The sequence below is a fragment of the Carettochelys insculpta genome, chromosome 3, assembly GCF_033958435.1.
Source record: "Carettochelys insculpta isolate YL-2023 chromosome 3, ASM3395843v1, whole genome shotgun sequence".
Lineage (NCBI taxonomy): Eukaryota > Metazoa > Chordata > Testudines > Carettochelyidae > Carettochelys > Carettochelys insculpta.
The window spans coordinates 142,957,880-142,984,000 of NC_134139.1; the positions used below are offsets into that span (position 1 = coordinate 142,957,880).

Here is a 26,121-nt window from a genome sequence, read left to right on the forward strand (position 1 = left end):
CAGCCCTACTACCTCCCTGTGCCTTTGTCCCTGGGCCTCTGCCAGGGCTTATTCAGGCCTAAGCTCTGCTAATCAGCTTGGCATCATTTGACTTTCTTCTGGGTGGCTGCCCAAGCACTCAGCTTATAGGGAACACTGCCCTGCAGACAGCCTGCAGGCTCAGGAGGGGAGGAGCAGCCCCCAGAACCTCACCTCCCCTGGAAAGCCTGCAGGCCAGGACTGGGCCCCAGAGCCTTGCCCCACCTCCAAACAGCTAAAGGGCAGGGGAAGGCATCTGCATGCCAGGATATATTGCCCTTGTATTTTCCAAAAAAACAAACAAACAAACCCAAAAATCTATTACTTGACTTAAAAACCCAAGTAACACTGAGTAAATCTGCTAGTATGAATATAACTGTATTGCTCAAGGGTTTGAAAAATCCACACCCCAAGCGATGTAATTATGCTGACCTAATTGCTAGTGTACACAGTGCTATTTTGACAGAACATTTGTTGAAATAGTTTCTGCCTCTCACAGAAGTGCATTAACTGTGCTGTTGGTAGAACCTCTCCCGTTCACATACTAGCATTTTTCACTATAATGCTAGTACAGCAGTGCAGCTGCAGCTATGTACATCCACAGAAGTCCTGAGGGGAAGGATTAGTAAGCATAAGCTAAAGATCACCAATGCTTGGACTGGACACCCCTAAAGGACATACAGAGCTTGCTTATTATAAAAGCGTCTACCATGTTTTGGAACCTAAGACTGAATCATTTGTGTGTTTGTTTATCTGCTTAAACCTTTTTTACAATCCTAATGTCTTCTTCTTAGTTAATAAATCTTCAGAAAATTTATTATAGGATTGGCTACCACCAGTGTCTTCAGTGAGAGATCGGAGGTGCAGGGCTCTGCGTGTTGGCAGCCACCAGGCCAGGTAAGTGGCCCTCCTGCCCCAAAAAATGTTGGGTAAGTGACTGGTCCTTGAGAACTGAGAGTAACCTGATCACTGTTGTGACTTTTTGTGTAAGGGACCATCTATCAAAGACAAGCTTGCTTAGGTGGCAAGATAGATACCCAAAGGGATGGTCTATGGCTCTGTGTTTATAGTGCTTGACAAAGTTCATGCTTGATTCTTGATTGGGAAATCTAAGTATAGAACTCACAATCAGTTAAGGCAGGGTTTCCCAAACTTTATATAGTTGGGAACTGGTTTTTTTCAATACCTTTTTTTGTGGCCCGAAAATATAAGCACATATTAAGAAATGAAAAATGAAAAAATTTTCCATTTATTATTTATTGACAATAATAATAGTACACAATAATAATATAAATCTTGACATAAAATACTTCAGTGCCTAACTTATTGTTATTACCTTAATTACCTGGGAAAATATGAAATGTACCAAATTAATAGGATCTTGTGTGATAATTTGTATATTTTCTAAGAACCAGTATTTTTTTCCAAGGACCGGTACTGGGCTGCAGACTGCACTTTGAGAAATGCTGGGTTAAGGGTTTGTGCCATGTTTTGTGACAATCTGCCCTGATTTTGGAACTCACACTCGAGCCACTTCAGACAACTCAGTGGGATCTTTCTATTATGTTGCTATGGCTCCACTTACCAGCAATCAGTGCATTCAACCCTCCAGTGGTTGGCCATTCAATTTTTGTTTAGCCACTAGTAGTCAGATTCCTAAAGGATCTGACATCAATCTCTTACTTCCGATACTTACAGGCAACTTTTCAAACCATTCATCATGTTTGACCTCTCACTGGTCCATGAAGATTCCTGGCTGCCACTACATAAGCCAGCATAAGTCTGTAGGTGAGGGCTTTATTGTGAAAAATGCAAATATTTTTATGAAGGATTTTACCCGGCATCCTGTAAACATATAATGCTTTGTGTAAAGATTTCCTCAGGCTTTGGTTATAGATTTTATCCTGTGTCATGCAATGATTTTATGAAATTTTCTAACAATATCATGTTTTTAATAAATTCTTAGTAAATAACAACCAAGTTATAAGTAAGAAAAATGGTGAACTTGACATAGTTCAAAGTTTAAAAAGAAGGGCAACATTAAAGGCAGCTAAAGGCTGAGTGAAATATGTTTGTACAGATGAGGTCACAAGCTTACATAGATGGGTTGGTTCTCTTTTTCTTCAGGTGTTGGGTGGTGATAGGTGGGCTTGTCCCTTCTAGTTGTCCCAGTATTCACTATTCTCCTTGTCTTCTTGTAGAGTGGATGGGTAGGGACAGACCTGTTACTTGGAGGGTTGGAGAACTGAAGGGCCATCAGTGTGCACAGTGCTCAAAGGGTTGCAGGACCTGGGTAGGTTAGGGTGGTATCTTGAACCTACTACTACTTTGTTCTGCAGCAGGATCATCTGCTCTGACTCTTGACAGTTCTCTACTCTCCTCTCTCTACTTTGCATCTTCGGAAACTTTCCCTCCACTTTTTATCTTCTCCCTCTGCTCAGATGTAGCTGTGAGGTCATCAAATTATCATCCCTTATTCTCCTTCTCTCCCCTCTGATTTGCCATGTATTCACCTAGTGATGGCAGTCTAGTCGTTGGGGACTGTGACATACCAGGTTCTAAGGGAGGGGGTAGAAAAAAACCCAAAAGTAGTTATTTCCCAATGTTAGTCTCTTTTCAAACACTAATAAAATGCTGTTTTTTCCTCATTCGAAATTCCAGTCCCAAAGGCTCTTTTCAGTCTGGGTTATATTTGTAGTTAATATGTTTTCCAGTTTTCCAACTTCCTTTCCAATTTGTATATATCTCTGGGATTGGGGTGCATTTTGAGGGGGATAGTTGAAGAGCAGTTGGGAGTAATTAAGGCTGTGTCTACACTAGCTCCCAACTTTGAAGGGAGCATGGTAAGACAAACTTACCATGGGGGAGAATTATCTTAATCATATGTACCACAGCACTTCATTGGTAATCTTCCAACACCCTACTTCCCATGCTCCCTTTGAAGTTGGGAGCTAGCATAGACACAGCCTAAGTTTTGCACGTTCATCTCTTCAGCCTGTCAGATGGCTGGGAATTGGTTGGTTGATGGGCGTGGGATACCAGGGACAGGAAAGTAATGCATGTGCACCTTTGTAAGCTAGCCTAACGTTGGCAGACATTATCCTGAAAAGGCTCTTACACAAAAATACAATGAACACACCAGGAGATATTGCACACTGCTATTTGCCTCCAGAGTTGGTGCAGTAGTGGAAGGAAAATCAGACATGTCACGAGTAGTCATGAGAACTGCATTGCTTTGCAATGTGTGACCCAAAAGAGAAGAACTGTCTTTGCATACAGTTCTCTTTTGTAATATCTGAAATCAGCATAACGTACACTGCAAAATAAATAGAATTTGGCAGTAATTGCTCTGACCCTGAGGGATACCTATGAATGCCTTATATCTGACAATCTTAAGTTTACCTCATTAAATTGCCAGTCTGCTAAAAGATGAGGGGACTAATGAAACTGTGAGCCACTATATTGCAGTTGCTTGCTCCTTGTTGGCATAAGCCAGTATAAAACACATGCTTGACATGCAATTAATTTAATTTTTAACTCACACAATGCCACTGTTTTCAGCAGAGTGAGGTAGATGCTGCAATCAGCCAGGAAGGAGAGGAAGCAGTCAGCAGCATGGGAAGAGGATGGCAGGTGAATAGTTAGCATATTTGATCAATAGTTGTGAGATTTGATATTTCTGAAAAATAAATTGTATGGCTTTTGACTTCACTGGTATAACCACCATTTTGAGTATGCTGTGTGGGGGCGGGGGGCACACTGAAGGAAGAGCAGGTGGTGAGAGGGTAGCCAAACACTAGTATCCTGATGGTATCCAGATCAAAGCTGTTTAAATTCCCCAGTTCAGTTGCACTGTTCTCTATCACATAATTCCACGTGATTCAGATTGGTTCACCATCCTGTGATTTGGGTCAGTAGCATGGTCTCTGCCTCACAATTTAGCAGGTCGAAGGGATCCGGGCTGTCCCTTTACATGGTGTCCAGACTGACACGTGTAGGGTGTACACAGCATGCTATTATTCAGTAGGGGCCCCATTTGCAAAAATTGTGGTCCAGGTTCTCATAGCAGCTGAACCTATGTAAATTGTGTAAGAGATCTTGTTATTGTCCCTGACATTTCTATAATCCTGCCAGAGCTTCGTGTCTTTGTTGCAGCCCTTTCTCCAGAGAGCAAGAAAATCCAAGACCTCAGCACAGGACTATCCAGAAGCAGTGTATGAAAGCTATACCTAGTTACTGTGTAATTGGCCTGTGACTTCTGGTGTGTGAACTCAGCATGAGCTGGAATTGCCAAGGGGTGCATCTGGCTGCATGCCAGCATTAAATGATCTCAGAACAGCAGAGAGCTCACATGTGAACAAACATGCCAACCCAGTTGTCCAACAAAGCAGTGTGGAATAGCAGTGGGAGGACTGCCAGAAGTGGAACAGTTGGTTTGAAATGAGGATGCATCTACTTTGTTGAACAGCATCGTGAATTTCAGCAAACTTGCTTTCAAAACAGGTTAATTAACACAGGTTAAAGCACAAGGTAATTCTAAACAAGAACACTTGTGTCTGAATGTAAAGTAATTTAACCTAAAATCCTCAAGTTAACACAAAACAGCTTTCAAGTGTAGACCACCTGTGGGGTTTCCTACAGAGGGAATTATTAAACAGCTATTCCTGAAAAAACACATATGAGCTGTGTCTAAACTACTGTGATCTTTCAAAAGATGAGCACATCCACACACAAAAAATGGATCAAAAGAGCAATCTGCTTTTTCGAAAGACAGCGTCCACACAGCTCCTGCTCTTTCAAAAGAGCATGCCAGGGATCACAGAATCCAGCACCATGAAGACTACTCTTTAGAACAAAGGACCCCCAGAGGGTCTACACAAGCTTTTTTTTGGAAGACTCTTTTGGAAAAAGGCACTCTTCCTCTTTTAGGAGAGGAAGAGGGCCTCCGGAAGAAGTACCACATTTTTTCAAATGGAATTCAAAAGAGTGCATTTTGCATGTGGACACTCCACTTTTTCTTTCAGAAGAGGGCCTGATATTCCCAAAGGACATGCTCGGGTAGATGAGCCCTGTGTGTGAATGCTGTTATTCCAAAATAAGATGGTTCATACACTGGTGTTTAAAAAATAATTAAATCTAATTCAGTTATGTCTTTTAACAGGACTGATCATTGAAAAATAATGTGCTTTTGTCTGTCACTGGTAAATATATATTGTAAAAATTAGAGTAATTCGCCTAAGCCATGAATCTGCAAGCATATGCTTAATATTATTTGTATGTATATTCTCATTGACTTAAATGGTAATATTTGACTGAATAAAGCTAAGCACATTCTTAGTTTGCAGGGATGAGAGCACAGGTTTTTAGATAGGGGTTGTGGCACAGAATGTGAGTTTTTAAAAATCAGGTTTGTTGTTTCTTTATGGCTACGTCTACACTTACCAAAGCACTTCGAAATGGCCATGTGTCCCTTTTGGTAAGTGTACACACAGCTTATTTATTTAGCTATACACATACACTGGCACATTTGTCAATCTCAGTAGGGAGGCTAAATGTTGAATAGATTCAGAAACTGAATTACCTTTTAATGCCAAAAGATAGTTTGTGCAGTTCAGTTTGAGAAGTAGCATGGGCAAGCTTGTGCTGTTGCTAAGTCATGCAGCTGTGTCAGTTCGATGGATACAGAATTTCTTTTTCCAATACTAAGAAGCTAGCACGTTTCATCAATTCAGCTATAATTGCACAGGTAAGCCTACATTTCCAATAGAAATGTGCTCAGGGAGAAATAGAATCACAGGATTCGAACAGACTTCAGGGGTCTTCTAGTCCAGTGTCCTGCACTTCTGACAGGACTAAATATTTTCTAAGCCATCCCTGGCAGGTGTTTGTTTAAACTTTAAAATCTCCAGTGATGCATATTCCAGAGCATCATAGGGCAATTATTCTAGTGTTTAACTAACCTGACAGTTAGGAAGTTTTCCCTAATGTCCAGCCTTGCTGAAATTTAAGTCCATTGCTTTTTGTCCTGTCCTCAGAAGCCAAGAAGAACAATTTTTCTCTGTCCTCCTTGTAACAACCTCATGTATCAGGGCCGCGAACCTACAGCTTGCAGGCCATATGTGTCCCTTGGCTTACTTGGATCTGGTCTGCAGTGAGGCTCAGGGCTTCCCCCACCCACAAAGTGGGAAAGCTGCTCATGTTGCAGCCCTGTGGCAAGTTACTGAGCCTCAGTGCCCCACTGCAAGGCTCAAGTGCAAATGTCAGGTTATCCTGCTGCAGGGGAAGTCCAAAGCCTAGGCATGGGCTGGATACAAGGATTTGCTTGTTGGGAGCCAAGTAAGGATCACTTGTGTGTGGCCACCGACTGTTCTGTCTGTGGGTCAATGGCCCATGACTGAAAAAAGATTCTCTACTTGTTTTATGTACTTGAAAACTGTTATGTTCCCCACTAGTCTTCTCTTCTCCAGACTAAACAAACCCAGTTTGTTCAATCTTCCCTCATTGGTCATGTTTTCTAGACCTTTAATCATTTTTGTTGCTCTTCTCTGGACTTTTTCCAGTTTCCCCTGAATTGGATGCAGTGCACCAGTTAAGGGCATATCAATGTGGCATAGGACAGAAGAAATACTTTTTGAATTTTGCTTACAACACTTCAGCTAATACATCCAAGAATTATGCTTACTTTTCTGGGGGTTTTTTTTGCAATAGTATCACACTGTTGACTCATATTTAGCTTGTGATCCACAGATTCCTTTCAGAAGTATAGTAAACCCTCAAAATGTTCAATTTCGAGTTGTGCTTAACTCATATTAACATTTGTAGCCAGACAAACCACTCCACCTCACTGTAACTACTTCAAGGCACAGATGTGCTGAGCCATTGAAATCATGGGAAGCACAAGAGAATAGACAAAGGGGACAAGCAGGCTGTTCCTGGAGCTGGGGGCCTCGGGCTACCCTTGAACAGTACTGATAATGATACGCCCACATAACATTCCAGGAGAGGAATCCTACACCCATGTGAAAATAATGTTCTGTCTTTATGATTTGGGTAACATTTGGCTATCTTCACCTAACAAATGCAAATTAATCTAGTAACCATCTTTTGACACTGGCGTCACTGAGACGTACCAGCACAACTGGTGTTAAGGAAGATGCGTACATGACCCAAGTGGTATAAAGTAGGGCCTAGCAGCAGACGTGAGCTGAGCTGCAATTGCCTGACCTGCTGGTCAGAACGGGCCTTTGCCTCCTGGGGTAAGGGGACACCCTCCTCGTACTCTTCTTCCCGAGGGATTGAGTGACAGACGCTGGCAATGCTGGAGTCGGATGATGCAGGGGTGAGAATTGTACCTGCTATGTATTATTTTGCACACATTCAATAGGTTATGCGTCGTTGTTGTTGTTGTAAAAGTTAAGTTTAATAATCTAAATTACCTGTAAGTTCACATCTCTTACATGCTAAACTTTTCACCGAAATAAGTCGTAGTAACCACTATGGTAAGCCTGACTCCTCTGGTGATTGCATCGAGCCATACAGAACCAAAGAACCCTAGCCAGCTTCTGGCTAATTAACCCCTTAGGGTCAGTGGTGGTAGTGTGCTGGAAACTGGGCGTTGAGTTTGGCCGCCTGCCAAGGGGCAAACTCCTGGGTCATCCATCAGGTGCCCTGGCTGCCCACTGCGAAGGGACAGTCTGTCCTAGCAGTCAAAGACTCGGATGTAAAAGGGACTCCTTCTGGCACTAAGCACTATCCTGATCAGCCACCCCTTTAGTGTCGGCTAACAGAGTTAAACTCAAAATCCCACTCCCCCTGGCTCTGGCTCAGCTCCCCTCCAGCCCCAGTTCAACCCCCTGCAGCCCAGCCCTGGCTCACTCACCACTCCTGTGCACAGCTCTAGCTCTGGTTCACCACTCCCCCCGCCCCGCTCAACCCCCCCCACTCACCATCCCCACGTGTGCCTCAGTTCAATTCCCCAGCCCCAGTTCAAACCCCCATGCATGGCTCTGGCTCGACCCCACTGCCCCCTCCCATGGCCCCAACCCACTGCCAGGCTTAACCCTCCCCAACTGTTGCCCCCAAACCCAGAACTTACCTTGCAAAAGGAGCTCCAGGTGTTCCTGCTGCTTCCCCAGGTGCAGGATGTGCGTTCTGATGGGGAAAAAAGCTGCCCCCTGACTTATGGGAAATTCGAGTCATACAAGGGTGTGTGAGAACATAACCCTCGCATAACTCAAGGCACTACTATACTCTTTCCTAGGCACTCAATTCCTGTTTTGTATATGTACAACTGTAATATAGGTTGGACCTCTCTAATCCAGAACTCTCTCATCCGGCAACATCCACATCCGCCATAATTTTAGTTGGCCAGATAACCACTTATCATGGGTGTTGCCAAGTTTCCTGTGGTTCCATAAAGTTTACTTACAGCCACGAGTCCTGGCTCTCAGTGTTCTGTGCTGTTGTTTAATTCTAATTTACCCCTAAATGTCTTCTAAGAGCTGAGTAAGCAGTGGAAGTGTTGGTCAAGTGCTAGAAAATACTGACCTCCTGCTGTCCAGCAAATTCTCTCCTCTGGCACTGGTCTGGTCCTGAGGGTATTGGATCAGAGAGGTTCAACCTGTACTTTGCATTTATCCATACTGACTTTAATCTTGTTTATTTCAGACCACTTTTTCAGTTTGTCTGGATTATTTCTGTGCTGTTGCATAAACCATTGATGAAGATACTAAGCAGAACCAGATCCAGAAGTCATCCCTGTGGCACTCCACTCAATATGCCTTTCCAGCTTCACTGAACCACTTGGTAAATACTGTCTTATCCAACCAATTATGCACCCACCTTATAAGAGCTCCAACAAGTACTCCGAAGGATATTCTGCACCAAAAAATTAAAAATTCTGCTCATATTTAAAATTCTGCAGATCTGTTAAAATAACATTACACAATCATGACAGTTTCAGTTACTTTGGTAACTTATTTCAAAATATATGTCAGCAAGTATGCCTGAAACAGAACAGACACATACATAAATTCCCCCAGGAGTAGAGAGTTAAAGGACCCCTTATGAAAATCCAGTTCCTATTTCTCTGCCTCTTAAGGGAACAGACACCCAAAACCTTAAAACCTGCACCATATCCTTCAACTCAGAGGTCAGCTATGACCTCTTTACCTAGTTACCCAGACCACCTCCCCCATCCAGAGTCCATCTGTGTCCCGCTAGCCCAGGCACCCACCCAGAGCTCAGGGATCCAGAGGGAAAAATAGCCTGATGTTGGTCCCAGGCTTGCATGGAATTTCTGGCCCACCACTGTCTCCTTCCCTCAGGGCATGGTGGGAATTGCAGTTTCCAGGAACCCTCTAGCTCCCTCTCCCTCCCCTGCCAGCAGCGTCTTCCATGTGTAAGCTGGACACTGCAGGGTCTGCTGGCTTCTCCTGACAGCTAGCATCACTGCAGCCCATTTCTGTGAGGCAAAGGAAATTTTTCGCACACATTAATTTTGTAAAATTTTGCATTGTGTAGTGGTACAGAATTCCCCCAGGAGTAATCTAGGTGGTATTTCCATAGTTCGTTTATGAGAGATGTTCATATGAGACAGTATGAAAAGCCTTACTAATGTCAAGATTTACCACATCCCCTCCATCCACTACGCTTGTATCTCTGTTGAAGAAAGCTATTAGTTTGGTTTGATAAAAGTTATTTTTGACAAATCCTACTGACTCTTACTTATAAACCTAATCTAAGTGTTTGCAAATTGATTACTTAATAGTCTACCTCATTATCTTTTTGAGTATGGTAGTTAAACTGATTGGTCTGAAGCTAAGTTTTTGAGTATTGAAGTTAAGCTGATTGACTTAAAAATGGCCAAGTGGATCAGGATGATCAGTGATCTGTCTACCACACTAATCCTGTATTCTAACATAGGCCAATGTCAGATGCTTCAAGGAAATGAAGGGGAACAGGGCAATCAACAAGTGATCCCTCCCCTGATGTCCAAGCTCAGTATCTGACAGTCAGAAACTTATGGACACCCAGTACATGGTGTTGCATGCCTGACCATCTTGATTGCCATCAATTAACCTATTCTCCAAGAACTTATCTAATTCTTTTTTGAATCTACTTATATGTTTTTGCCTTCACAACATCCACTGGCAACAAGTTCCACATGTTGACTATGTATTTGGTGAAGAAACTTCCTTTTGTTTGTCTTAAACTTGCTGCATATTAATTTCATTGGATGATCCCCTGTTGTAGTATTATGGGAAGGAGTATGTAACATTTCCTTATTTACTCTCTTCCCACCTTTCATGATTTTCTAGATTTGTGTCATATCCCCTGCTCTGTCATCTCTTTTCCAAATTGAACAGTTCTAGTCTTATTAATCTCTCTTATTTTTATTGCTCTTCTCTGTACATTTTCCATTTCTAATTCATTATTTTTTGAACTGGGAAACCAGAATCCCATACAATAGTCAAAGGATGGGCATACCAGGGATATCTAAAGACTGTGTCTACGCATGCCCAAAACTTCGAAATGGCCATGCAAATGGCCATTTCGAAGTTTACTAATGAAGCGCTGAAATACATATTCAGTGCCTCATTAGAATGCCAGCAGCTGCAGCACATCAAAATTGATGCGGCTCCCCACCACGCGGCTCGTACAGACAGGGCTCTTTTTCGAAAGGACCCCGGCAGCTTCGAGATCCCCTTATTCCTATCTCAAAGATTATAATAGATTGGTGATGCATGATTTCCCTTTACAAAAGCAATGTTTACTCTTCTCCAAGAAATTGTGTTCGCATGTTTGTGAATTATTTTGTTTGCTATAGTTTTAACCAGTCTGTCTGGTACTGAAGGTAGGCTTACTTGCCTGTAATTGCCAGGATCAATTCTGGAGTCTATTTTTTTTTTTTTTTCAAATTGGTGTTACTTTAACTATCCTCTAGTTAGCTGGTACAGAAGCTGATTTAAGTGATAGGTTACATTCCACAATGAGTAATTCTGCAATTGCAATATGTAGTTTTGCAGTTTTACATTTGAGTTCTTTCAGAAATCTTGGATGAATGCTCTGGTCCTGGTGGGCAATATTGTCTGGGAGAATTACCAACACTTCCGCTGCTTATTGGGTTCCTAGAAAACCTTTAGAGGTAAATTAGAGCTAAATAACAGCACCGAAAACTAAGAAATAGGACTGCCGGCTGTAAACAAACTTCCTGGGACCACAGGAAACTTGTGCACACATAAATGGACATCTGGCTAATTACAATCACGCTAGACCACAGATGTTGCTGGATGAGTGCCAGACTAGAGAGGTTCAATTAGTAGGACTCTTTTTTATTTGACTCTCTCTTCAGTTCCTACCTGTATTTTACCTGCTTCTGTCCTTCTTCTCTTTACTAAGATACGCAGAATCTCAGTTAACAGATTTTCCCCCACAGGATGTGTCTGTACTAGTTGTATGCTCCTTTGCACTTAATGGCTTTCCTTCAGGGCACACAGTTATTCTGGCATGTGGGTATGACAGTCCCCTGTCTGGCGCACTAGTTGGCTGATCAGGTAAAAGTCATAGCTAAATATGTTCTTTCAATTGGGAAGAAGCAGCTGAGCAACCAGTTAACACGGTTCAGTCACCTTCTTAAGCCAGCCTATTCAGTTTTCTTTCACCTGGGATTCCCTACTTTTACTTCTTTCCTTCTGAAAAAATGGCCTTTTGCTTTTCACGGGAGGGGAATGAGGGCAATGTTATGTGGGAAAATGACTTCACATACCCACAACCACTTGTAGGGCATTTTTTTCCCCCATCCTGCACCAGCAAAAAACCCCAGAATGCTATGAGGCTGATGGAACTGCGATAGGTTCCCACAATGCACTGGTGCAACAATTGATGTTTGGTGATTCAGTGTGGCAGTACTAACTGAACTTTGTGGGGTGGTGAGGATACTCACATTCAAGTTTATAAACCCAGTGTAATACAACTGAATTTAATAAAATCAAATTTATATCAGAGTGTAGATGTAGTCTACAGGAGAAGGCATGTACCCATACCTCTTAATCTATCAGGGTAAAAGCAAGATGCAATATGTGATAAAGCACCCATCTAAGATGGGTGGGGGGGACAAAAAAACAAAAACAACAAAAAACAACCCATCCTGGAAGCTTAAAATGATATTGGACGCATTAAATGAACATTATGTGACTTTAGTAACAGAGAGAAAGCCATGCTAGTCTATATACTATCAAAACAAAAAAGCAGTCAAGTAGCACTTTAAAGACTAACAAAATAATTTATTTTGTTAGCTTTAAAGTGCTACTTGACTGCTTTTTTGTTTTGATAAATACATGACTGCTAAACATGAGGGGATGCTAAATGTGTCGAATACTATACAACATGATAGGTGAGATGTCTTAAATGAGATACAGGTGAAAGGTGTCACAGTATGGACATGGAAAACTTAGGGTTTACAATTTAAGCAACTGCTTGGTATGTGACTTTGCTAGTTATAGAAATCCAATTGATGTTCATGAGACCCTAGTTCAGAAATGTTAGACCTAATTGTTCTTACTAATTCTATATTAAATAGCAAAAAACACCTTAATACAGAGTTAAGGTTACGTGCAGAACACTGAATTGAGCAATACTTAAAAACCAACCTAGGCAGCCTTAATTCTGTTCTTCTAACATTGCTCCATAGGTCCCTGTACAACACATACTCTACATGCCTTTATTTTGCCAACCCTGAAATGTATAAACTTTTCATCTTCTTTGACAACTCATTCACTCTCACCCACAAGATTCCAACATTATTAAAGCACAGAAAGGGAGGGAAAAAAAGTTGTCTATAACATTCTCCCCCTTTTAGCAGCGCCTCAATATGCACATCTGACATGCTCACACATACCCTTAGCGCTCGGGGTTACAGATCCTGATGTACAGTCTTAACCATCCCTCCAGAAAGAAAACCACGTGTGCAATTTAAGACCAACTTTATAACTCCCCTGGGCTTACTCACGGGACACCATGCACACTCTCACTTAACCCGCATAAAACATTAGAATCCCCTCCCATGCCACCTGCTCCGGAGTTTCAATAGCCTAAGTAAAATAAAACTCTGGCGCTGAAATCTCTCTTCATTTTGCGCTACGGACGCATGAGTTACGCATCTCCCACAAACCCATCCTGGACGTTAGCCGCCCTTGCATTCAGCTCAGCCCGAAACCCACCCAGATCAGACTGACAAACTTTCCGAAACTGGCCCCATCCTGGAGTCGCAAGCCCGCAGGAAGCCCCCGGCTAACTGCGATCCATGCAGAGCCAAACGCAGAATCAGGGGTCGCTGAGTGAGAGACCGAGAAGCTCCAACAGGAAAGGGGCGACGGTCATTTCCTTTCCCTCACTAAGCCTAAGCTCGGCGACTCTTCTCTCTCCAGCTCCAGAGCCAGGAGCCCGCTGCCGCCGCACGCGCAAAGCGCGGCTGGGGTTGCCCGGAGCCCGGCGGCCGCGCTGTCATTCACCCCGCGCAGCGCTGAGAGCGCCGTACTCCGGCGCTGCTGACGCGCGGCAAGGCAGGGCCGGGCCTGCTCCGCGTTCCCCGCGCCGGGCGCGCCGCCGACTCGCTCGCCCGCGCGGGCGGACGGGATTCCTAGCATGCCGGGAGCCAGGGGAGCTGCCAGGCCGCCGCGCGGAGGCCGCCCCGTCCCCGATGCTGGGCGCAGAGGCAGGGCGTCCTCGCTCGGCCCCTGGAGAGCAGCGGCGGGCCGCCGGGTGAGGAGGGGCAGCGCTCGGGCTCGCTCATTCACACCCTCGGGCGGGGGGGGGGGCAGCTCCAGGGAGCCCATCTCTCGGGCGACGCACAGCGCTGGGGGGGGGGCGGAGGGGAGAACCAGGCGGCTGCGCGCGCTGGCAGCCTAGCGGGCGGGGCGAGGCGATAACCCTTGCGGAGCTGCCTGGGAGACCCCGGGTTTGGGGCTGAGCCAGCGCGCGCGGCTCCTCTCCACCTTCCCCCCTCCCTGAGCCGAGTGGAAGGGGCTGGGGTTGGTGCCAGCAGCGGCGTGAGCGCTCGAGCGGCCGCCATTTTACGCCAGCTCCAGCACACTGTCCGGACACGCCGCGGGAGCGGAGAGGGGCAGCTCCTCCGCACGCCGAGCCGCCAGCCGCGCCCCGAGCCCCTTCGCCCGGCCTTCGCCCCCACAGCGACAGGTCAGACCGCGGGCCGCGGCGGGCGGGTGGGCCGGCTCCGCGGCCGGGCCCCCTCTGGGCGGCGGCAGCAGCAGTAGCAGCGCCCCACGAGTGGGGCGGGCGCGGGCCTCGGGGTTTCGGGCGCGGGGAGGAGAGGGGAGCCGGCTCGCTGGAAAATGGAGTCGGGCGGGCGCGGAGCACCACGCGGGGCCCGGCCGCGGGAGCCGCTCCGGAGAGCGGGGGCCCGGCTGGCAACTGCTGCAGGATGGGCGGGGGGAGGTGGCTGCTTTCGTGGCTGTTACCGGGTGGGGGACGGGCAGCCCGAGCTCCAGGCCCCGGCGCGTGGCTCTCCCTTATTGTCCTGCCGGCAGCGCCGGGCCGGCCGCTCCATTCATTGCCATGCGGCGCCCGCCAGCCGAAGGCCCATTCGGCTGCGGCCGTGGCGCCCGGCGTGCGGGTTGGAGCCGCGTGTGTTATGGCTCGTGGGGCTGGGGGTCGGGCGGCGGCGCTGCCCAGCGTGGCGCGGGAGCCGGGCCGGGCCGGGCCGGGCCGGCGCATTGTTCCAGGGCGGAGGGAGGCGGCGGCGGCGGCGCAGGGAGGCGCGGCGAGCTCCCGCTGGAGTGGCGAGCTCGGGCCCGGGGCGTTGCAGTTGCCGTCCCGGGGGCTGGGGTGAGCGGTGGGGGTGGCCGGGGTCGGGGGGTGAGGCCGCTCCTCTGAGGGTGGGAGGGGGAAGTCGGTCACTGGAGGAAGTTGTAGGACATCTGAACGCGCAGCAGAGCACGTGTTTCCATTGGGCTCATGGCGGCTACCGCCGACCCCGTGGGTGGGTGCGGACTGGAAAGCGCTTTGTTCCTTCTGCCGGCTCGGCAGACCCTGTAGGGGAGGCGGGGTGGACCCGACCCCGTGCACGGCCAGGCGGGATGGCCTGTGATTTACTGTAGGCGATGGTGGGCTTGAGATAGGTGATCGAGGTGGAAACAGCAGTCAGTGTCAGTGACTGTATCGCGCGGTAGGGGCTGCTGCATGTGGCAGGTTTGCTCTTCCTCCCCCGCCATTGGCGTCTTGCTCCATTTCTAACTTGTTCAGGGTTTCTTAGGGAGTGTGTTAGAGAGACAGAGAGGGAGGTGAGTCAGAGTGGCTGGCTGGCTGGATTGTGCTGTGGTGTTTAGGGTATTCCTTATGTTGGTACTGTCTTGTGAGGATTTTTGTGGATCTTTTTATATGAAAATACCAGGGGAGTGGTCTGAGAAATTTTGGAAGCATAGAGTAGGCGGTTGCATGTATTGTCTCTTGAATTGTGTTGCTTGAAGATTTCTAGCTTAATTATGATGCTTATTGCGTTTGAACAGATATCTGGAAACATGGCTACTGAACATGTTAATGGGAATGGTACTGAAGAGCCCATGGATACTTCTGCTGCAGTTACCCATTCTGAGCATTTCCAGACATTGCTTGATGCTGGTTTACCACAGAAAGTTGCTGAAAAACTAGATGAAATTTACGTTGCAGGTAAGATGTAAAACTTGCAAAATCACACTTTTTGGTTTTTTTATTGGACTTTTCTGGCTTTGGGCTAAAATAGCAACTTTTTGTGGTTTCCAAAAGTATGGGGACTGCAGTTGTATCTTAGTACTGGTTTATGGATTTTGTTAAAATTAAGTACTTTAACTGATTAATGGTATTACATTGAGTAAGTCTGGGACCAGTCTTTAAAGACACGTGTACAGTGGGTAGTTGGGAAGGAAGGAGGTAGATAAACCAGATGGGTAGGTATGAGACAATAGCAATGGCTGGTGTAGGTAATTACTTCTCCTGGCAGGAGTTGGTGATGTGGTTGGTGCATATTAGTATTTGTAACTTTTTTTAGTAATTGAGGCACTGGCTGTATTCTCTTGTTGTGGATGATGCTCTGGGATTTAGTATTTGGACTTTTGGATGCGAAGGTTGTGCTGCTTACACATTGTGTTTGATCTTGAATTGTGGTAGCAATTTGAGTGGTTGAGTGTCTTTGAGGTTGATGGCCCAATTTTACAATATACCGAGTTACTGTGGTGTTCAGGGTTAAATTCTGTTGTTTATAAACAATTCTGTATTTGGTTCAGGCTAATGAAAATAATTTTGGTCCAGGTAGAATTTGGATGCCCCGTGGTATTCAAATAAGTACATGAATACAGGAACTGTTTCAGTAAATATGTTTTTATTCTTATGGGGAAATAGAAATCACTTTTATCATGTGAATGAGTTAAAAGGAGGAATGGTAGGTTGTGTAATAGGAGCACTGTTACAGGAACTCGATTGATCTTGGACTACTAAAATTTGACAAATATGGTTAAACAGAGATTGCTGCTCAAGTATAATTAGTAAAATTTTTTCCCCTAGGGCTAGTTGCACACAGTGATCTAGATGAAAGAGCTATTGAAGCTTTAAAGGAATTTAATGAAGAAGGTGCATTGGCAGTACTTCAGCAGTTTAAAGACAGTGATCTTTCACATGTTCAGGTAATGTTAAGCAATTTAGTATGTAACTGGAAGACCAAACTGCTACTAGCTTGGCAAGAACTATATCTAAGTCTTCTTAGTGCTCTGTGTTTTGATGTAGAACTTTTCTGCAGTTAGGATCAGACAATCACTTAAAAACAAATTGGGCTCTGAACTTCAGATCTAAAAATATGCAAAATATCAACTTTTTTCAGAACAAAAGTGCCTTTTTATGTGGAGTCATGAAGACATACAGACAGAGAGAAAAACAGGGGACCAAGGTGGCAGACTCTAGCAAAGGACCAGATGAGGCAAAAATTAAGGTACGTATCTGAAGTTGTAAAGTAAATTATAATAGTGATCCTTTTGGGAAAAAATCCAGTTGTCAATAACTGTGTTGCCTAGTGAAATTTCAGATCATTCATTAATCTGGTAATCACAAGTATCTTATTTGCATTTTGAGCTAAGAACTTTTAAACTGTTTTAAGTAAACAGTAGCAAATTCTTCAAATCCAGTCTGTATAACTTGCTTACTTTATTTTGAAGTAAATTAAAATATAAAATGTGAAAATACCTTTTAAAGGTTGCTTTTTTGTATATAATAAGACATTCCTCTTCCAGCTTAAAAAGTAACGTGCTGCACTTCCATATTTAGGGGCAAACGTTTCGACACAAAGTTCTGTTGCTCAAGTCAAATGTGGGATTTTTTCCAATAAAAAGGTCAAATCATACACCTTGTTTTTCGTTAAGCATAAATTTCTTCTTTGTTATTCAGATTTAAATAACAAAATCTAGTAACATAAGTAGAGTAGCAGTAGTGGGTTTGAGTTAGTGCAATTGTAAATCCCATGATCTGCAAGTAAATTAGATACAAAGTTTTTAACTTAAATTTCAAAAACAGTTGCAGTGCAAAGAAGACTGTCTCCTTAGTGAAGGATGTGCTAGAAAAATTAACTCATAAGTCCATTTATATCAGGGATCCTCCAATATCAAGCTAAAAGTGATGCATTACCAAGGATGCTCTAAGTGAATGGTTAGAGAGAGGAGGCTGGTTTATTCTCCATAGGTTGTTTTTGCATGATTGTAGAAGGATGAACTCATATGTTCATTACCAGTAGTAGGGTACTTCTGAGAACTTCTTACTTTCCTCAGTTTGAAAATGGGGTAAAAAGGGACTGTGATCTGAGTGCCTTAATTATAAATCCCAGCAGGCTCTTAAAGTTTTCTATCACTGCTTCTTAAAATTGACTTGAATTTGTATTTTATTCAGGCTCTGATTTTGTCTGTAGTTTAAAGACTAATTATGTTAATGTTCTTGGTGTAATGTAGCTTTTATCTGTTCTTAGTTACAGCAGGCCAGTGCCATACCCTTCAAAATCATATACTGCATGCCTCCAGTTATACAAACGTGTCCTTGATATAATTAAATTAAGTAATTCCCTTTTTCTCAAGGGTGATGTTTTATTGTTTGTGACAATATTATTTCTATAATGAAGAAAAAACTGAAGTTATTACTCAACACTTTTATAACAAATCTGGTCCATGTAGAGACTCATGATACAGTAAAACCCCCATTATCCCATCTCTGGTTCTCCACACTCTGCTTTATCTGACACTGCCAGGGGCGATGTGGGATACAGTAGAATGTTGGGTAACGGGGGTGAGAGATATATGCCTCAGCCTTGAGCAGCTGAACAGCCTGCCCTGGGCAGTTGGCCTGGGGAGCCGGCTCACCGGAAGCCAACAGCCTTGGTGTCAGCAGCGGCTGCTGCCCAGGCAAGCTTAGGCTCCCTGCCCAGGCTGGCAGGGACAGCAAGCGGGCTGGCTAGGGCTCCATGTGCTGGGGACACTCGTGGCTGCCTGTCCTTTGAGCCTGCCCCGCTGGCCCTGGGGAAGCTGGTAGCCACTCTGGAGCTGGCAGGCTGGAGCACCCTGCCCTGGGTGGGGTGCAGCTGCCCACTGAGCCAGCAGCCCTCCCCAGACAACTGGCTGGGGAGCCAGCTGGGGAGAAGTCAGTATCCCATGCGGCTCCTGCCCTCCCCCGCCCCCCACTAGCCATCTGCCCACCCTGAAGAAAGGACTTGGCAGGCCCCCCCCTTTCACCCCCGTGTCCCTTTTCCCTCCCTGATTATTCAGCATATTCAGTTATCTGACTGTGGGTTGGTCCTGATTATGCTGGATAACCAGGGTTTGCCTTAATATATCAAATTAAAATTGTAAACTATATTTGTCTGTTACCTGTTACTTCTATTGCATTATTATCCAGATGGTCAAGCCACAGTCAGTTGCTTGTGCTGGGGTTCTGTACTTATATGTAGGAGAGAGACCCTATCCCGGAGAGCTTGTAATCTGAATAGACAAGATAAAGGGTGGGAGAAAGGAAGTAGTATCTGTGTTTGGCAGGTGAGATAATGCTCCAGTTTTTCAGATGCTCTTAAGCGTTTTAACATGATACGTGGCTAGTCTCATTGAGTCAATGGGAACATATGTGTTCGTGTTCAGGATTGTGCAAACCAAAACAAAGTATATCTGGCTATTGAGATGTCTGTTTGATAGACTAGTGAGCGTCCATTTGCCTGACTTGGTATCATTGTTACCTTGAAAATTAAATTTTCAGGATCTAATCTCATGAAAATGCACCTTTTCTGTTTCTTGCAACAAATTGTCAAGCTTTAACCCAAAGCATAATCATATTAAAATATTTAGTATTGTTACACTTTTCAACAGTTGTTTCATGTGCATATAAACCTACAGTCTCTGTCTACACTAGCAAGTTCTTTTGAAGGGTGTTTTGAAAGAAGAGGTCTCTTTGAAAAGATCCTGCAGAGCGTCTACACACACACATCATTCTTTCAAAAGCAAGTTGAAAGAATTCAGCACTTCTTTCGAAATTACTCTTCCTTTCTCTTTTCAGGAAGAGCACCCTCTTTCAAAAGCTGCTTTTGAAAGAATGCATGTGAAGAGGCTCCACAGTCCCTTTTTTTCGATAGAGCAGTCTTCATGGGGCCTGATTTTAGATCTCTGTAGTGTAAACCTAGCCACAGCATATTGAAAGTTTCAAAGCAATAACGTCAACGTGGAAATAGCCATAGATGCCAATTATTAAAGGGCATCATGAAAGCAAATATTTACCCCTTCACATGACAAATGAAACAATAAATGTTTGGCTCACCCAGTTAAACTTGCAGACAGCAGATTTAGAACAAACATCAACAAGGTACTTTTTCACACAATACATTCGACTTGTGAACTTATTTAGGGGATGTTGTGAAGACCAAAAGTGTATTTGGGTTAAAAATAGAATTAGATGGCATTCCCACATTGTGAATACTGCAGCAAATCCGGTCATTCCATCAAAAAAGATACTGCAATTGGCAAAGGTACAGAAAAGGGCATCAAAATGATCAGAGGTATGAAACTGTTTCTGTACAAAGAGAAACTGATAAGACTGAGACTTCTCATCTTGTGGGGGGAAAAGATGATGGGAGGGTTGGGGGAATGTTAGGGAGGTCTATAAAATAGTCACTGATGTGGCAAAGGTAAATAAGGAAATGTTGTTTATTTCTCATAATACGAGAACTAGTTTCATTTGATGGCCCCTAATAGGTAGCAGCGTTAAAACAAATAAAAGGAATTATTTCTTCTTACAAAACACAGTTAACTTACAGAAATTCTTTCCGGGGATGTGGTTAAGGTCAAGACTATAGTGAGCTTGAAAAAAGAGCCACACAAATTCATGGGTGATGGGTTAATCGATGACTATTTGTCAGTATGGACAGAGATGCAAAACAGTTCTCTCCAGCATCCCTTGCATTTGTTGCCAGAAGTTGAGAATGAGCGATGGGATGAATCACTTGATGACGACCTGCCTGGTCTGTTCATTCACTCTGAAGCTGCTGGCATTGGCTACTGTTGGAAGACAGGATACTGGGCTGGGGGAACCTTTGGTATGACCTAACCCAATATGGCCATTCCTATAAATTTGTGGAGGGTAGATCCCTAGATGGCTGTTTGACAAGATGGTAAAGTGGACACACCCATGCTCTTAGGTAGCCCTCAACTTTTGGTAATTAGAAGTTGGAACTGGATGAAAGCGGATAGACTGGATCATTCAGTAAATTGACTTGTTCTGTTTTCTGCCTCTGAAGTGTCTGGCATTGGCCACTGTTGGAAGAAAGGATACTGAGATGTACCATTTGCCCTTTTTTATGTTCTTATGATTACATATTGTAGTCAGTTTGTCTCGAGTAAATTGGGAATTGAATGTGACCTGAGACATTCAACTTCTTATTGAAGGCACTCTTGGAAAGAACAGGCTACACACTTGATGTGACTACTGGACAGAGGAAGTATGGTGGCCCTCCTCCAGATTCTGTGTATTCCGGACAACAACCTTCTGTTGGTACAGAGGTAATAAAGAGAAATATTATACAGGGTTTAAGTGGGTTGTTCTTATAACATAACTTTAAAAATACATGTAAATTTGTTTGTTACCTAGATATTTGTGGGCAAGATTCCAAGAGACTTATTTGAAGATGAACTTGTTCCATTATTTGAGAAAGCTGGGTCTATCTGGGATCTACGCTTAATGATGGATCCACTGACTGGTCTAAACAGAGGATATGCTTTTGTCACTTTCTGTACTAAAGAGGCGGCTCAGGAGGCTGTTAAACTGGTAAGTTTCATTTGTCTCTGATGAGACCACTCTCTAACCCATAAACAATTATAATCAGAGTTAGTGGTTACAGAATTCCCTTATGACCTGGTCGTGCTCATAATGGGCTTGTAGATAGTCTGTTGCACCTTTGAATTGTTACTGACCACTACATTGCACTAGATGCACTGCTAGCATGACCTGTGATTGTATCAGAAGTCTACATTGACAGTAAAAAATCCTTGATGCATAATTCGTTGAACAAGAGGAGGTATTTGAGGAGGGTTACGTTGGATTGTTTTTCTTTCAAAAGAGTTTCTTAAATCAGGTGTTTGGGTCCCACTGCTGGTGTGTCATACACATTTTTGTACATGTGTGTTGATAGTGGGATCCACATAGAACACCAGTATGTTGAAGAATCACGCTTATTGTAAGGTAGGTAACTTCTGAAAAGATACTGAAATTACTGAAATTTGTGAGACACCTGAGATTGTTGATGATAGCAAACTATCTGTTGTTCAAAACTGTTTGGAGAGATTACTGTAATTTGCAGAAAGAAAGAACATAGTACTTAGAACATAAGTAGAAACTACTGAGGGATAAAGTTGGACCCCAGTCTTTCAGATGTGCATCATGAACAGTGAACCACCTACTGTGTGTCTTCTCCGTTCTCCATAAATAAAACCCCTGAGTTTGGGCTGTATGTTCTGGCCAGGCTTCTCTTAACCACCACCTCCCGCCACTCCAATTTGAGGCTGAATACAATCTTAGGCCACTCACTACTTTTCTGGACAATATTGCATGATGTTACTGTGTTCTCAGTGTTGAGCATGTTGTATCCAGCGTGATTCTAGGTTTTTGTTAGCCTAGTGAGATCTGGATCTGAACTGTGCCTGATGCCGAGATACTAAATTGTCCCAACAGACAGCTGGAAATCGTAGGAACTAAGATGAATTATTTAAAATGTATTTTATCAAAACTTTTAATCTTCTAATAATTCATAACTTAAAAACAAGGATTTTTCTCCATTTATGCTGGTTTTTAAAAAAAAAAAAAAAAAAAAAAAAGTGGGCTGAAAGATAACACCAAACAACTTGCTTGGGATAAATCCACATTGTCATGCATACCCCTGCTTGTTGCCTTTCTGTTTCAGCTTTGCTGTTAAAACAGCCTGTTGCATGAGCTGTCTTCAGATTATTGTACCAGAGGGATGCTACTCACCAACAAAGAAACTATGAAAACTGACTGTGTAGTGCTGTCAGATCTCCCCCCCCCAGTCCTTTCCCAGTAGGCTGGTGCAGTCCCCTGCTGCTGATTCTTTGCAGTTAAATAGTATAATTTTAATAGTTTAACTGGTTAAATATTTTAATCAGTTTTTACGACTCTGCAGTATGCCATGTGTCCTGGACTATCCTTCTGCTATGCAAGATTTAAAGAATAATTGGCAGCTCTCTGAAAGAGCCCTTTATTCTATACTTTTCCCATTTTAGAAACCTTTTTGCTTGCTTGAGGAGAAAAGTTTCTTATTGCAAAAATCCACATAATTGCTAGCATGGCTTTATTCAACTCTGTAATAATGCACAACTGGTGACATCTCACCACTGGTAGCTCACATTGAAGAGATTAGCCACTGGAGTCTTCAAGTAATTTGTGTAATGTGCACACAGTAGTATAACTTTTACTGTTCCATATAGGAAGTGGATACACTAACTAAAACTGCTGTTGGAATTCTAGGTGGGTGCAATGACAACTCCAGTCTCATCACAGCTGTTGGATTAATGCGCTTGAGGGTTGGCCTACACTGCCACAGTAAATTGATCTAAGTTAAACAAGTTCAGTTATGTAAATAACATAGTTGAAGTTGACATTAGATCCCCTTACTGCAGTGGCGACAGGGTGCTGTGTCCACTGGAGAGTGTCTCCCGTAGACTTCCCTTAATGCTTCTCGGGCGGGGTGGGGGGTAAAATACACAAATTGATGGGAAGGTGTTCTTCCATAGATTTAATGTATTTTTATCAGACCCAGTAACAAACACTTGGTGCATCAGTTGCAGCACTGCAGATCCAGAGTGTAGACGTACCTTTAATATGCAGAAAGAAGTGGGACAGTCATCTAAGATTCCCTACAAGTGTTCAAGATCTGTCTTGCATGCTTCCAAAAGACACTTCAGCAGTAGTGTATCTAATACCAGGCATTCATTGCAGGCATTGCAGGCATTCATTCAAAACTGATTTGGAAGAAAGAATAAATATGTTGAATTGGCAGTGCTGCTTCTATTGTCTCTGTTCGATGGCAATTTCCTATCCTAAATACTGGGCCTGACCCTGTTGAATGTAAGATTATAGGTGGTATGTTGACAGGGACACTTTACAAATCACTTTTTAAATTTTATGTACTTTTATAATACAGGTGAAATCTTTCTAATTCAGAACACTTTCTTGTGTGGCAACATCCATAATCTGGCATGATTGTAGTTAGCCAGAGGACCACTTATTGTGGGTGTGGTCAAGTTTTATGTGGTCCCATGAAGTTTTCTTACAGCTATCACTCCTGGCTCTCAGTGTTCGGTGCTATTTAGCTACAATTTACCTCTAATTGTCTTCTAAGACCCTAATAAGCAGTGGAAGTGTTGGTAATGCTGCTAGACTATGTTGACCTCCTGTGGTTCAGCAAATTCTCTGGTTTGGCATGGGTTGAGCCCTGAGGGTGTCAGAATAAAAAGGTTCAACATCTACTCATAGGTATTAAGCTAGAAATCAAACTTGCTTTTTTAACTATGCTGCTGCTGCTTTCTACTTCCTTTAGGTAGGACATTGATAGTAAGCTGTTAAGATTTCTTATTAAATTAGCACTCTGCTGTAATGGCTTTGAGCTGCAGATGCTTTAGGAATGCATGTTAAAGCTTTTAATTTTGAAATAAGAAACATTCCTATTGCCTTAAATTTTGTAAATACTTTTTCTTGTAAAAGGTACTTTTGGGGCGCAACTTGATGCTGATCAAGCTTTTAAGGGCCTTTTGAATGGTAATATGTAGTCCTCAATCAAATGTGCCTTTTTTACTCAGGCTATCTGACTTCTAAAGTAATGGATTCCTTTTAGCTTTGAGTGATATTGGCCGTTCATCTGAATGTTCTGTGAAACCACACCATACCTAGTAGTTGCAACATAGAACACATTTTTATCAGTGGTATAATACCTGATGCTACTATAGTGTGGATATGCAGTCTCTCTGTGGAGCTTCATTGACCTCTCTCAAGCGTGCATCCTGTGCAAAGGAGCCACAGATGTTGTTAATGATTCTTTTTAGACTTTAGTTTGGGGATATTTCTTAACTACTTGGAAGTTGCCACTTTGACCAATAGAAAATGAGAATCTTCTCTATGGGTGAGACTTTGTACTTTAGTACATTGTAGATGACTGAGACATTGGTAAAAATGTTCAGCAAGATGTGGAATCGGTGTTACAGCAGTGTCACAGAACTTAGCTACCAAAATCTGAAAGAGTTAGCAAAGTTTAGGCGCTTATTGCAGAGGAAGTATAGGAGAACTTTGGTCTTACAGAAGACAAATGAATTGTGTCACTCACAAAAAAACAAAATACAACTTGTGGAATGGCTAGTGAGCTAACTGCACTTTGTTGGCCAAGAAATGCTAACTTTTCTATCTGAAGAGCAGCCTATGGCAGTGCTTGCAAGGAAAATAGGTAATTTGCGTATTATTTGTGTCTCTTGGTGTAGCATTTTATTCAGAAACTTCTCTCTGAATTGGGGAGGTCAAACTGCATACATGCAAGGCCCGTATGAGAGGAGTTGTTGTCTCAATAGTAGTCTTTTCTTGGACTGCAACTTGTTGAAATATTTTTTTGATCTGAACCCAAATAGGTGCTTTTATATGCCTAAGACTAGAGCTACACTAGTGTGGAAGATGAAACCGCTTAGGGTCGGACTACTGGGGTTTCATTTTGCACACACGCAGAATGATGCTTTCAGGGGTCAGCGTTAACCCTGGAACTCCTCGTAAGAGGCAAGGAATAAGGAAGGTTGATGGGAGAAATGCTCTTGTTGACCTTTCTTCGTATAGACATGTGGCAGTCAACGGCTGATAAGTCAGTTTTTAGCTATGCAATTGAAGTAGCTAAAACTGTGTATAGGTGGGTGGGTGACTTCTGTGTCCAGTATAGACATAGCCTAATTCAGTTTAAGAAGAGCTTAGAGTTGGTTAGGTGGGGCGGGGGCGGCTTTTCTCTGGAGTGACTGGAAGCAGTAATTTACTGTCAACAATTTAGGTATGAAAAACTCCAACTGCTGTAGTTCTGCGCAGGGCAGGAATGAGCAAACTTTTTTGGTTTGGGAGGGCCACTGACGCACAGAAAAAACTGTCAAGTGAGAAGCACAAATAAAAACCCTCACTGACATGTTTTCAGACCAAAAAACAATAAGACAGCTCTCTTCTTTCCCCTTGCACACCAGTTCCAGAGCCAAGGTGGATGTTGTGGGCCTCTCCAAGGCCCTGGAGCGGGGCCAAAAATTAGGGGTTCAGTGTCAGGGGGGCTGCCAGGAAGCAGGTTAGGGATGTGGGGTCTGGGGAGGAGGATGCAGGAGCAGGCTGGGGTTTGGGCAGGTCAGGAAGAGAGGAGGGTTCGGGAGTGGGCTGGGGGGTTGTGATCTGGGAGGGAGAGTGCAGGAGTGGGTGGAGGGGTGCTTATCTGGCACAACTGCCCTGGGACATATGTGGATCTGTGTCCCTCAATGCTGTGATTGATCTCTAGGTGTTGCCAGTCCTCCAGCTGGGGGGAAA

The 26,121-nt window shown here is 43.8% G+C and overlaps 2 protein-coding genes across 23 annotated transcripts in view; both read left to right on the top strand.

The window, feature by feature from the left end:
* LOC142011452 (general transcription factor II-I repeat domain-containing protein 2A-like) overlaps positions 1 to 9,641 on the top strand; it is a 38,305-nt gene extending 28,664 nt beyond the window's left edge. For 8 of the 14 annotated variants that reach the window (XM_074990933.1, XM_074990930.1, XM_074990931.1 and 5 more), the window contains 4 exons: positions 842 to 915; positions 3,580 to 3,651; positions 4,174 to 4,232; positions 8,686 to 9,641. In XM_074990933.1, coding sequence (XP_074847034.1) covers positions 842 to 915; positions 3,580 to 3,651; positions 4,174 to 4,232; positions 8,686 to 8,815 — 335 coding nt within the window. In that variant the 3' untranslated portion in view covers positions 8,816 to 9,641. Of the gene's footprint in view, positions 1 to 841; positions 916 to 3,579; positions 3,652 to 4,173 lie in introns of all 14 variants that reach the window. The other 6 variants (XM_074990922.1, XM_074990921.1, XM_074990923.1 and 3 more) reach the window with 6 other exon arrangements.
* A 3,996-nt stretch (positions 9,642 to 13,637) lies between these two features.
* SYNCRIP (synaptotagmin binding cytoplasmic RNA interacting protein) overlaps positions 13,638 to 26,121 on the top strand; it is a 35,333-nt gene continuing 22,849 nt past the window's right edge. For 4 of the 9 annotated variants that reach the window (XM_074990938.1, XM_074990939.1, XM_074990942.1 and 1 more), the window contains exons 1-6: positions 13,638 to 13,779; positions 15,543 to 15,702; positions 16,573 to 16,691; positions 16,886 to 16,993; positions 20,967 to 21,080; positions 21,169 to 21,345. In XM_074990938.1, the coding sequence (XP_074847039.1) occupies positions 13,663 to 13,779; positions 15,543 to 15,702; positions 16,573 to 16,691; positions 16,886 to 16,993; positions 20,967 to 21,080; positions 21,169 to 21,345 (795 nt within the window). In that variant the 5' untranslated portion in view covers positions 13,638 to 13,662. Of the gene's footprint in view, positions 13,780 to 14,049; positions 14,215 to 15,542; positions 15,703 to 16,572; positions 16,692 to 16,885; positions 16,994 to 20,966; positions 21,081 to 21,168; positions 21,346 to 26,121 lie in introns of those variants that run through there. The other 5 variants (XM_074990941.1, XM_074990940.1, XM_074990946.1 and 2 more) reach the window with 5 other exon arrangements.